Source organism: Camelina sativa, chromosome 6 (genome assembly GCF_000633955.1).
Source record: "Camelina sativa cultivar DH55 chromosome 6, Cs, whole genome shotgun sequence".
Classification (NCBI taxonomy): Eukaryota; Viridiplantae; Streptophyta; class Magnoliopsida; order Brassicales; family Brassicaceae; genus Camelina; species Camelina sativa.
Window position 1 is genome coordinate 24,445,780 of NC_025690.1, and position 12,792 is coordinate 24,458,571.

Sequence of the window (12,792 nt, forward strand, 5' to 3'; positions counted from 1 at the left end):
AGGCTCTATAGGCTCCAGGCTAACGGTCTCATAAAGAATTTACCAAACAAAAGAAAAGGAAATTGCCAGCTGGACTTTGTAGGGTTTGTGCTGATGACCGTTAAAACATGAATACTTAGATCTCGACCGTCTATTAAGAAAAAGGAAATATTGACAGCTGGACAAAAGAGTCAAAGTTTGTTTGACTACCGACTTAATCTCACCCGTTAAAACATGAATAAGATTAGATCTCGGCCGTCTATAATTATAATGCGCTCTCTCTCATTCACATCTATCTTCCTCACTATTTTGTTTCTTCTTCTTTCTCGTTAGTGAGTGTAAAGCTAAAGTCTCTCCGCAAGGTCTCTCGTTTCGTTGGTTGGTGGACCAGGATTCTTCTAAAACTTGTTTCTTTTTGTTTTTATTTGAATCTATTATCTATTAGATTTTCAAACTTGCTTATTTTTTTTCTAGGGTTTGGTTTCTTCTAACTTGTTGTTCTGTTCTTCTTTTTTTCAGGTTTTGGATGATATGCTTTTATCAATCGATGACGGTGGATTTGATGGAAAATCTTCTTCTCTGTGCCACGTCTTCAGGGGTTTTGTTCCTCTGACTCTCTAGTTCAGAACAGCATCTTCACTCGTTCGTTTCGTTTCGTTTGTGGTGGTAACTGGTAACTATCTTCTAAACAAGTTTCTGATGTTGTTTTTTTTTTAATCCTTCATTGGGTTTTCTAGTGTTTGGTTTCTAACTTGTCGTTCTGTTTTTTTTAATCGATCATTGGGTTTTTCTAGGGTTTGGTTTTTAACTTGTTGTTCTGTTTTCCTTTTCAGGTTTTGGATTATGCTTTTTATCAATCAACGATGATGGCTTTTTAATGGACACGCTTCTTCTGTGTGCTACGTCTTCATGGGTTTTGTTCTTCCTCTTTAAGTCTTAATACGTACATCTTTTAGTTTTTTCTCTATATATAAGTGAATTAACATCTCAGTCTCTCTTTTGATGCAGATCGTGGAGACACCTGGATTACTTTGTTCTGTTCTTTTTTTCATGTTTTGGATGATGCTTTTATGAATCGATGACGATGGCCTTGATGGAAACGCTTCTTCTCTGTGCGGGTTTTGTTCTTCTGACTCTCTAGTACAGCATCTTCACTCGTTCGTTTCGTTTCGTTCTAGTTACTTAATTTACTTGGTTGCTTTTGTATTGCTTTGTTGTTTTGATGCAGATCGTCTTCACAGTCCAGGCACTAGGATTGCTTTGTTGAATTGAACTTTATCTTTTCGTCTAGAATCAGGTAAGGTGCGGTGGTGTGTGACATTCTTCTACGGTATGACTTATATAACTTGTCCTTGTGTTGTTGTAGATTCTATGATGATGGATGATGCTATGGTCGATATCACTTATTTGCTTCTTTTTTTCTAATGTCTATTAGGGTCTCTGCTACTAAGTATGGGCTCCTCTGATGCACAAGGCTGGTCTTGTGGTCTATTTCAGGTACTTCCTCCTCTTTCCCTTTAGTATATGTCTGCTATTTTAAGTTTTGGACTGTTCCACATCAGGGACTTTTCAAACATGATCTGGGAGTTTCAAAGAGAAAACATTGTGTAACTTACATGTCAGTCTCTCTTTTGATGCAGATCCTCGAGGCACCTGAATTACTCTGTGGGAGTTTAACTTTTTCAGGTTTAACATTATGCTCTCTGCTGTGTTTAACTTTCAGGTTACCTTTAATATTGGCTATTGTTGATCCTCTGCTTCTTGTGTTTCCCAGATGTTCTTGCTGTGTACACACACATTCCCATGAGAGATGCTCCTCAAATTCTTTCCTAGACGAGTAATTGTTCTTAACATTTGTCCTTTTAAAACTTGTTTAATTTTGTTGGTACGCTTAGAACTGAAATTTATATCTCTCTCTTTGATGCAGATCGTGGATATTTTTCTCGTCTATCATCTGTTTAGAGGTAAGGTTACATCTTCTTCTTATTTCCCCTAATGACTTTCAGAGATTTGCTATTGTTGGTGATGTATATGTGCTTTGTTCTCATGTGTGTTCTTATTTTGTTTTCCAGATTCATTATTTTTGTTGCAGTATATGGAAAAACACTTATGCTCAATTATTGTAGCTGGACTTGACGGAGATGTTATCAGGTTTCCTTCTCCTAATGACTTATGCTTAATTTTTTGCAGATGGACTTGATGGAGGCATGGAGCTAAACAAGCTTTGTTGGCGAGATTTGTTCACTGGTATCCGGAGACCAGCGAGAGGTAAAATTTGCAAGTTTGGTTTCTTCTTGAATCTATTTTTACAATTCAAACAGACTAAGTGGTTTTGCTATACTGATTCAGGTGGGTGAGGGTGAGGCTGAACAGCTAGTTTCTCTGGTGATTTTCATTGGTTCTAATCCTGATGATTTGGTGATTGTCATTGGTATGATTCCTTTCCTGCTAATCTAGTCTTTATCAAATCCAATCTTCAATCTGTTGGATGTAATGGTTTTTTTTGCAGGAGCTACTAACAAGCCACAGGAGTTGGATGATGCAGTGCTTAATTAGGAGATTGGTAAGAACATTATCTGTCACCAGGCTTGTCTCGTGTTTGATGCTAATCCATTGGTGATCTGATCTATGTAACCAGCGGCAACTGATGGCTTCAAATGCAGATGCAGGGCACAACTGATCTTAGTCGACTTTTTTTACTTGTTCCCTCCTTAGTTACACTACGCCTTTGTTGATTTGATTGCTGCAGATGTGACAAGAGGTGGAAGACGAGTGAGTGGAAATTTCAAATCTGTGACACTGTAGTGGGTGATGTCATACCTCTCAACCTTGGCAATCAGGTGAGTGATATGTTCTCTCCTCTTCATTTTGTTTTTGTCCATTACTACCATGTGTCTAATCGATATTAAAATGTATCTTTAGGTTCCTGCCGATGTCTCTGATTTCGTTTACAATCCGATGATCATCTCATTCGTTCCTACTCAGTTGTGAAATCTTCGTCTATGTTATTCTTCTTCTTAATCTCTAACTACATCTTTTGGTCTAGTAATTAATTTTATTGTTTGTCTTGCAGGTGTTTTGTTGGAAGCGAATCATGGAGGCTCCTCTCCACCCGCTTCTGAATTGTCAAAACTCATCCTCCTCCTCCTCCTACGGTTTGATTTTACTTACTTTTCCTTATGTTGTTGTTTGTAGATTCTGGTTGATGATGATCCTATTACTTACTTGCTTATTTTTTTCTAGGGTTTGGTTTCTAACTAATTGCTCTGTTTTTTTTTTATATCTTTCAGGTTTTGGATTATGCGTTTATCAATCAATCTATGATGGCTTTGACGGACACGCATGAACTAGTATCTGGTGTCTTTCTTTGAATCGATCATTGTATTTTTACTTGCTTATCTTTTTCTAGGGTTTGGTTCTAACTTGTTGTTCTGTTTTTTTTTTTCTTTTCAGGTTTTGGATGATGGCTTTGGTGGACACGCTTCTTCTTCTCTGCTAACGTCTTCTAGGGTTATGTTATTCCTCTTAACACCACGTCTTTTTACTTCTTTTCTTGTTTTGTTTTGTTCCTTATGTTTCTGTCTTCGTTTTGCAGGTCTTTTGGAAGCAAACCATGATCCAATCATCACGTATCATCACGTATTGCTAATCCATGCTATTGTCTTCAAGCGCGTTCTCACAGGTTCCTTGCTCTAAACTCATCTCTATTTCCTTCTGTATATTATAAGCTAAGAAAAATATCTTCTCTCTTTTGATGCAGATCGTGGTGGTGGTCCATGCACTCTGGGATTGCTCTTGTTGAATCTTATCTCCTCGTCTTGGTAGGTTTCTTTTAATTGCTCATCTTCTAATGACTCTCTGAGATTTGCTATTGTGAGGTATGATTTGTTCAGTTTCCACATTCATAAGATCATGGTTTGCTACATCTTCACATGTCTTTTTTTTTTAAAAGGTATGCTAAAGTCTGAGCTCCTCTGATGTGGTTCAATCATTCAGGTATTCCGTTCCTCTTTCTCTTTCCCCTTTTATCTCTGTATCTTTCATCGTGCACATATTTCTAGCGTTTGATGATCCTTGTTTGATCTTATAATGTTCAAGTCAAATTACATATCTCTGTTTCTTTGATGCAGACCAACGAGACACCGAGATTAATGTACTGGAGGGTTTGAAGAGAAGAAAGAAACATTGTGAAAGTGAATGGTTTGCGTATGATTTCTCCTGTGTCTTATTGTTTTTTTCTAGATTCTCTTGATGTATTCACATTCAGATGATCATTCGTTGATTTTGTTTTTAGGTGGTATGCTTAAGTTTGAGCTCCTCTGATGCACCTGGCTGGCTGGACATGTGGTTTAATTATTCAGGTCTGCGTTCCTATTTCCCTTTATTCATGCACAACGCCATGTCTCTTCCCCCTTTTTTCTCTGAATCTTTCATGCTGCACATATTTCTAGTGTTTGATCTTGTTATTATGTTCATGTAGTTTTTGCCTCTTGGACCTGTTATTATAGATTGTGGAGGATGCTTTGCTCTGTGGGTTATGGTTCTGATGGATCCTTGTTATTATAGACCTGTTATTATTAGTGAATTAACATCTCAGTCTCTCTTTTGATGCAGATCGTGTGATGGCTTTGACTGATCCTTGTCACTCTCATTCAATGTTGCTCTTCCGGGTTTGGTTTCTACGTTTCTAAATTTAATCGTTCAAGGCTTTTTATTATGTTCATCTGATTTTTACTTCTTTGCTATGTTATTTCAGGTATTGGATGATGCTTTGATCGATCAGTGATGGCTTTGATGGACTCCTTCTTCTGTGTGCTACGTCTTCATTGGTTTTGTTCTTCCTCTTAAGTCTTAATTCATCTTTTACTTTTTTTCTATATATAAGTGAATTTTAACATCTCAGTCTATCTTCTGATGCAGATCGAGGAGGCACCTGGATTACTGACTGTGTGGGAGGTTCAAATAGAAAACATTGTGGGAGTTAAACTTTCAGGTGTGTACACACACATTCAGATGAGAGATGCTCCACAAATTCTTTCGTAGACGAGAGCTTGTTTTTAAGCTTTGTCCTTCGATGCAGATCCTCGATGCAATGATGGTAAGGTTTGAACTGATAATCCCTAATTATATCTTTTGGTTTTGGTTCCCACTAAGTAATTAAGTTTATTGTTCGTCTTGCAGGTGGTGTGTTGGAAGTGAATCATGGAGGCTCCTCGGCTCTTCCTACGGTTTGATTTTACTTGTCCTTGTGTTGTTGTTTGTAGATTCTGGTTGCTGATGATCCTATTATGATGATGCAAGTGGTGTGTTGGAAGTAAATCATGGAGGCTCCACCCGCTTCTGACTTGTCACACCTCCTCGGCTCTTCCTACGGTTTGATTCTACTTACTTGTCCTTGTGTTGTTGTCTGTAGATTCTGGTTGCTGATTTGTTCTCCCTCCTGATTTTTTACTTTGGTTTTTTATTTTTCGTTCTAGTTACTTACTAATTACTTGGTTGTTTTTGTATTGCTTTGTTGTTTTGATGCAGATCGTCGTCACAGTCCAGGGCAGGCACTAGGATTGCTATGTTGAATTGAACTTTATCTTCGCGTCTAGAATCAGGTAAGGTGCGGTGGTGTATGACATTTTTCTACGGTATGATTTATATAACTTGTCCTTGTGTTGTTGTAGTTTCTATTCTATGATGATGGATGATGCTATGGTCGATACCGCTGATTTGCTTTTTCCTTTCTAATGTCTATTAGGGTCTCTGCTACTAAGTATGGGGTCCTCTTATGCACAAGGCTGGTCATGTGGTTTATTTCAGGTACTTCCTCCTCGTTCCCTTTGGTATATGTCTGCTATTTTAAGTTTTGGGACTTTTCAAACATGATTTGGGAGTTTCAAAGAGAAAACATTGTGTAATTTACATGTCAGTCTCTCTTTGATGCAGATCCTCGAGGCACCTGGATTACTCTGTATGAGTTTAACTTTTTCAGGTTTAACATTATGCTTTCTGCTGTGTTTAACTTTCAGGTTACCTTATTATTGGCTATTGTTGATCCTCTGCTTCTTGTGTGTTCCCAGATGTTCTTGCTGTGTACACGCACATTCAGATGAGAGATGCTCCACAAATTCTTTCCTAGACGAGAGTTTGTTTTTAAGCTTTGTCCTTTACCAGCAAAACGAAGAGATTTGTTCACTGGTATCCGGAGACCAGAGAGAGGTAAAAAATTCATTTCAGGTATGCTTCTCTTTGACTTCAAAATGGGTGTATGCTTTTTCTCTCACTGTGCTTTATGGCGTCTTGAAATTATTTATACAATTCAAAGAGACTAACTGATTTTGCTGTACTGATTCAGGTAGGTGAGAGTGAGTAGCTAGTTCCTCTGGTGATTGTCATTGGGCTTGTCTCGTGTTTTGATGCTAATCCATTGGGTTGGGTGATCTGATCTTATGTAACCAGGGGGCAACAATCCGGTGATTGACATTGGTATGATTCCTGCTCTTTATCAAAAAATTTAACTCTTAACTCTGTTGGCATATAAGTATATTCTGGTTAAGCTTGCGCTAATCATTTACTTGGGTGTTGTAATGTCTTTTTTACAAGAGCTACTAACAAGCCACAGGAGTTGGAAGATGCAGAGATTGGTAAGAACATTATCTGTCACCAGGATTTTCATATCCACCAATTGCTAAGGAAAGTATCTGATTATATGCATCTTTTTAGGGGCTTGTCTCGTATTTGATGCTAATCCATTGGGTGATCAATCCGGTTAGATGCCTTCAGATGCAGAGCTCTACCGATCTGTACCTCTTGTGGCGCTGACATATTTGAGGTAAGAGCTGAATCACCCTCTTGATTATAATTTATATATAATATATGGGATGCTTTCTAAATATATTAACAAGTATTTTGTGCCCTTCTGTCATGCATTTATTTTCCAGGCTGCTCGTGCTTTAGCTAATTTGGCTGCTCATGGAGATAGCAACAAGGTACGTGTCACTTAATCTGCGTTTGGCAAGGGAAATTCTTTTACACAGTTACCGTGATATATTCCTTGTTTACACTGGGAATAGTTTTTTCCTGATAGTCATATATAACTCTTGAATGCAGACCGTCATTGAGAACACTTTGATGAATCACCATGTTACCCTTCCTCCTGATGCCGTGGGAAGATCACTTACATTGCTCCAACTGGTCAATATTCCCTTAAGGTTTTTGAGGTTAAGTTTCTCTTACAAAATGATAAATTGATACATTTCAAAATGTTACCTTTCCGATTTCTTTACCTTCAACTTGATCAAATAAGTTCCTGCTGGAGATCATGTTTGCTTGTTGCTTCTCATGGTTGTTTGTTGGTGATTTTCATTTCCCAGGATACAGTGATAGAGCTTGAATTACAGGGGATCAAGAAATCTTATTACACCATGCTTCAGGTTTGCATGAATCTTTTAAATTTCCTATTAACAAGCGTAAATTTTAAGCTATTAAATTGGTTTATTTGATAATATGTCAGAGCTGGCATGTACGTTGGCCTAGGCCAGTTGCATCAAAGCTTGCTGTCGATACTCCTCTACTTACTGGGCAGGTAATTACTCAATTTTTTTTTTCTTTTTTTACAACGGTGATAATCAATTGAAGATGTGTGTTGTTGATTGCTTTCTTTTCCTGTTGTCAGCGTGTCCTTGATGCCCTTGTCCCTTCTGTTCTTGGTGGAACCTGTGTCATTCCTGGTGCTTTTTTGGCTGTGGGAAAACTGTTGTCTGCCAGGCACTTTCCAAGGTAAATTGTGACACTCTGGTTTTGTTCCACTTAATTACTGGATATTTAGAAATTTTCAAAGCTAATATTTGTTCTTATATACATAGTACTCTAACTCCGATGCTGTTGTGTATGTTGGTTGTGGAGAGAGAGGAAATGAAACGGCTGAGGTATATCTCTCTCTCTCTCTCATTCTGAATCTGCATATGGTTAGGACTGATAATCATTTGCGTTTCACTTTTTCTACATGGATGTGCAGGTAATTATGTCAGTTCATAGCTGCTTCCCTATCTTCTATTTGTAGATGTGCTTATTCATGGATCTCGATTGAGATAAATCCGATGGTGTCTGGTTTTAGAACTGCCGCAGACTCTTATTAGCATTGTTTATGTTTTTATTTTCTTCTGCAGGTCTTCTGGGGTTCCGAGCCAGCCAAGCAATAGCCAAGCCTTGTTAGCTCGTATGCTAAACGGTATGCTTACATACTCTCAGTTTAAACCTGTCTTGGTTTACTATATCGATTGCTTGTATGTAAAAAGTTGCTTTTCTTTTTCCTTCTTCAGGCATTGGAATCTTTCTATGAGAAGTTCGACCCAGATTTCATCGACATCATGACAAAGGCCAAAGAGGTGTTGCAGAGGAGTGACGATCTTAATGAAATTGTCAAAACTCCTCCTCCTCCTCCTACGGTTTGATTTTACTTACTTTTCCTTGTGTTGTTGTTTGTGGATTCTGGTTGATGAAGATCCTATTATTATTCGCTCTCACTGAGTTTGTTTTTTGTTTTTGAGATTCTTCTGAGCTGCTAGTTTCACTTGCTTGTTTTTCCCTAGGGTTTTGTTTTAACTAATTGCTCTGTTCTTTTTTTTATCTTTCAGGTTTTGGATTATGCGTTTATCAATCAATCTTTGATGGCTTTGATGGACACGCATGAACTAGTATCTGGTGTCTTTCTTTGAATCGATCATTGTATTTTTACTTGCTTGTCTTTTTCTAGGGTTTGGTTTCTAACTTGTTGTTCTGTTTTTTCTTTTTCTTTTCAGGTTTTAGATGATGGCTTTGATGGACACGCTTCTTCTCTGTGCTACGTCTTCAGTGGTGTTGCTCTTCCTCTTAATAGGTCTTTTACCTCTTTTTTTGTTATAGTTTTATTCCGCACGGTGCTTTTTATGGCTTCTTGAAATTATTTATACAATTTAAACAGACTAAAGGGATTTTGCTGTACTGATTCAGGTGGTTGAGGCTGAATAGCTAGTTTCTCTGGCGATTGTTATTGGGCTTGTCTCGTGTTTGATGCTAACCAGGGGGCAACAATCCGGTTAGATGGCTTCAGATGCAGAACTACTCTACCCACCTGGTAATTTTTTCTCCTTTTTTTTTTGCATTTTTCCTGTGTGATCATCTAGTTTTTTTTTTTAGCATTTATTTGCGTCTCAAGCTCATTTCAACTAACCTTCTTCATATGCAAGTTTGATTTTTTTTTTTTGGAGTCCAATAATGATGGAGGGCCTTGTTGTGTCCATGGCGTTTCTCTTCAACTACTCCCATCTTAATTTGACTTCCAAGTAAAGGTATGCATATTTCATTTGAAAGTTCATAAAAAAAAAACAAAAAAATTCAAGCTGATTCTTGTAAGTGATTGATGGATTTTTTAATTTCAGGTGTTGTTTGTCTCACTGACTGCAGGGAGATCATCATAAAGACTAGAGACCATGTTCAACTTCAATGAAACGTAACCCGTTCTGTGATTTAGTACAGATCTCGACAGATCCCGCTTTGCCTGCACCACAAAGAAGTACACCACATGCATCTGCTAGACTTTTCAGGTAAATACCCTTCATCTGGGATTAACGAGACTTTATAACATACTCATAGCTTAATGAAACTGTTTAATTAATCTGCAAAGATCTCATTTGTTACTCTTTCAGGAATTTAATCTTCAAGCAGTGAAAAGGGATAACCAACATGCATAAACCATCTTCAATAGCTTCACCGTCTGTTTCTAATCAAGTATTATGCTTCTTTTCACCCCCAGAAAAGTTGTTTGTATGCATAGAACACTTGATTTCATGCCATCTGATACGCGTCTGTTTTCCTGCAGAATAATAATTGGAGGTCTCACTTTACTGAACCAAGAAGCCTTGTAGCCCTGTGAACAAAAAGGTACTACTGAATTACTATTTACTCCATTTATCTCCCTCTCTCTCTCTCTCAGTGTAACTTGGAATCACATCAAATCACCTAGATATTTTTTGAATCTTTTGCAACACCAAAATATCTATTTTCTGAATTAATAATATTTATTGTGTGTGTTTTGTTTAACTCTTGACTGATTTTTTCTTGATGGTTTTAATTGCAGGTCTGAATAATGAGTTAAGATATGAGTACTTGAAGACAAGTTGTCTGATGATGATTCCATTGCACTTTGCCACAAAATCAGTCTCAAGCCAAAGGCAATCATTTGAAAAATGTGAAAAGGTAAGTCACAGGTGACATTCTTAACAACCATTCTGATACCCAAATGTTGACTGTCTCACTTTCATTTTTAATTTGAATCAGAATCTTTGATCATTTTCTGCTGATTTGGTGCCTCTCTTTGCAGATGCTTGACTAAAATGTACGCGCAGTGAGAGTAGCCTATCTCAGACATTTTATTCTGTTTTTATTTTTTCCTGCAGGGAAGCTCAATCGTGGTCTCTCCATGGTTGTTAGCTACAAGCTGTTGAAGCCATGCCAAGACTTGACCGATAATTTGACTTTCATTTTGTGTGCTCTCTCAGATGGTGCATTGACTGTGGTAATTCCGTTTTCTTACTCTGACTCCCTCTCTTTGTCTTTCATCTCAATGCTCGTTTTATCTTTTGCATTGCAGCTTCAAGCTTATTTACTTGTGCTTGATGAAAACAATTTTCAGAGGAATGCTAAAAAGAGTTCCAAAAGGCATATGAGAATGGAATTCACAAGTCAAACTGTGATTTTCAAGTTTCTGGTTTCTGTTTCATATGAGGATTCTCTCAACCTGATTGTATCATAACAAAAATCTTTCTTTTGTCCAGGTTCTAGGAGGCAACATATGAGGATTCGCTCAACCTGATTGCTTGTGTTCCTGTTGTAGCTGTGTATGTGTATATGGGAGGTTAGTGAAGAATATATATTTTGTAATCTATTTCATGTTTCTTGTAGCTTCTGAGTTTTTGGTACTGATAGATAGTGTACCCTTTATTGGAGAATTTGTCATCTCTTGTTTATTCTTTCTATTTACCCTTCCACTCAGTCATTGCAGGATGTACAAGAATGGTGACTCCATCCCCTCAGATACATCTTTGGATTATGGTGCAAATTTTTAACACATGTTGGGATTTGATACAGCTTGTTATAGGTGAAGTATCCGTGGCCAAATGTTGATGCTCACAGTGGGGTCTTGCTGAATCATTATGGTCTAACCGAAGCAAGGTAAGCAAGGCATCTACTCTCAGTCTCAGGTATATATATTTTTACACAATACGCCTTTGTTGCTACACACCATTTGAAACATTACTCACATTCTCACACTATTCTCAATTGTGTTTGGTTCACACAGGAACCGAGCTCTTGGGACTTGCACCAGAGAGGCCAAAGAGTGCTAATATGGACGGGCTTGAGTCTGACTGTAAGAAAGCTTCATCTGCTTAAGAAACAATTGCTTGGTGAAAATTTGCATTTCGGAAAAACTCAGTGATGGTAATAAAGTAAAACAGTTGTATTGAATTTGCATAAACATCCAACAACATCAACAATGTCACTCATGAATAGAAAACTTGGTCTTGGTTGATATACATAAAAAAAGAAACAAGACTGCAAAAGAGAGAAAACTGAGTGTTTTATCAAGAGCTGGTCTTGTTGGTAGTAGTAGTGTCCTTATTATTATTAGGAAGCTGCTCATCATCAGGAGCAGCAAGAGGAGAGGCAGTGAAGTTAAGTCTCTCCTCAGTGCCAGCAGTAATAACAGGCAACCAAACATCAGCAGTACCGCTAAGAAGCGTCTGAACTTGTGGATCAGAAGCAATAGCTGATGATATCATCTCATCAACATCGTCTAATTTGGCTGATAACTTATCCAACTCATTAGCTATACCCACCTGAAACAACACAGACATAAAACCTCAGATTTACGTTACAGTGTGTGTCAGAAGATTGTGAATGAACGAACAGAGGGAGATTAGAGACCTCATCGAGGTGTTGAGCAGACTTAGATGGGACTTTGGTGACTTCCAAACCAAGAGCTTCGATTTTAGAACGTAGCTCAACCTCTTCTGTGTTTGTCAATGATTCCACCTTCAAGAAGCAAAATCATCGAAGGGATGCACCAAAATTAACATGAGTAAATTGATTTCAACAAATTGATAGAAATTGAGATTAAAAAAAAAANAAAAAAAAAAAAAAAAAAAAAAAAAAAGAGAGAAATTGAAATTCGAATGAACAGAAACTGAAAATCAAAATCTAAGGAAGAAACGAATTTGACAGATGAATAACGAAATCGAGATCGAAACCTGTTGAAGAAGACCCGAAAGAAGCTGAAAAAGCTGCTCGTCGGGTTTACCCTCATTCGCCATATCTCTCTCTGCTCTCTGCTCTCTGCTCTTCTTGTTTATATATAATCAGAAATAATCAATATGTAATTACTGCTTCCGATGATGGTTTTGTGTGATCGTCGGTAATCTGATATTGTGATAGCGTTATGCAGTTGGATAACTTTGAAACAGACGAACGAAGGATCAAGGAAGCGGCGCGCGTGAATCTCACGGCAATAGATAGTTGTGTTTTGTTTTTAATTGTTTGTTTTGTATCTCTGACGTGGACTTTGACTTTTCCTATTCGGACCAAACCTTTCAATTAAATAAATCTTTTACATAATGAGACGAAACCTTTTTTATCAGAGAGAATGTGTAGACATTTTCCACTTCCCTCAAATATGATTTATCCAAGATTACCAAAAAAAAATATGATTTTATCGACAACCTATCCTACTCAACCCCCTTGTAATATCCTATATACTTAAAATTTCGAGACGGTGTGCATGTATGTAAT

The 12,792-nt window shown here is 37.5% G+C and overlaps 1 protein-coding gene and 3 long non-coding RNA genes across 40 annotated transcripts; 3 read left to right on the forward strand and 1 right to left on the reverse strand.

The window, feature by feature from the left end:
- On the forward strand, positions 270-7,400 carry LOC104793376. Of its 26 annotated transcripts, XR_769266.2 has the most exons (37): positions 421-652; positions 813-892; positions 988-1,091; positions 1,208-1,276; positions 1,415-1,476; positions 1,620-1,665; positions 1,754-1,816; positions 1,907-1,943; positions 2,170-2,247; positions 2,329-2,410; positions 2,489-2,542; positions 2,729-2,819; positions 2,902-2,963; positions 3,053-3,134; positions 3,270-3,336; positions 3,433-3,489; positions 3,575-3,661; positions 3,740-3,800; positions 3,932-3,975; positions 4,110-4,185; positions 4,274-4,340; positions 4,594-4,649; positions 4,736-4,808; positions 4,900-4,972; positions 5,060-5,077; positions 5,161-5,207; positions 5,281-5,352; positions 5,509-5,582; positions 5,726-5,787; positions 5,914-5,959; positions 6,048-6,204; positions 6,323-6,453; positions 6,571-6,611; positions 6,691-6,799; positions 6,909-6,956; positions 7,078-7,187; positions 7,341-7,400. It is a non-coding gene; the product is annotated as an uncharacterized LOC104793376 (long non-coding RNA). The 26 variants fall into 26 exon arrangements; XR_769250.1 differs by adding an exon at positions 270-357 and having other exon boundaries at positions 499-652; positions 4,900-5,077; positions 5,161-5,352; XR_769255.2 differs by having other exon boundaries at positions 4,900-5,077.
- On the forward strand, positions 7,656-8,201 carry LOC104793378. The gene is made up of 3 exons (XR_769268.2): positions 7,656-7,746; positions 7,873-7,895; positions 8,136-8,201. It is a non-coding gene; the product is annotated as an uncharacterized LOC104793378 (long non-coding RNA).
- Positions 8,309-11,534, forward strand: LOC104793380. 12 transcript variants are annotated; one of them, XR_769273.2, is made up of 15 exons: positions 8,309-8,414; positions 8,604-8,670; positions 8,769-8,845; positions 8,959-9,082; positions 9,195-9,296; positions 9,387-9,551; positions 9,654-9,735; positions 9,827-9,888; positions 10,085-10,203; positions 10,404-10,522; positions 10,598-10,696; positions 10,782-10,861; positions 11,000-11,022; positions 11,095-11,207; positions 11,306-11,534. It is a non-coding gene; the product is annotated as an uncharacterized LOC104793380 (long non-coding RNA). The 12 variants fall into 12 exon arrangements; XR_769274.2 differs by having other exon boundaries at positions 11,009-11,022; XR_769269.2 differs by having other exon boundaries at positions 11,000-11,207.
- Positions 11,447-12,489, reverse strand: LOC104793379. The gene is made up of 3 exons (XM_010519732.2): positions 12,255-12,489; positions 11,932-12,039; positions 11,447-11,843 (listed from the first exon to the last, which is right to left on the reverse strand). The coding sequence occupies exons 1-3, from the start codon at positions 12,315-12,317 to the stop codon at positions 11,589-11,591; spliced, it is 426 nt and encodes a 141-aa protein (XP_010518034.1). The 5' UTR covers positions 12,318-12,489; the 3' UTR covers positions 11,447-11,588.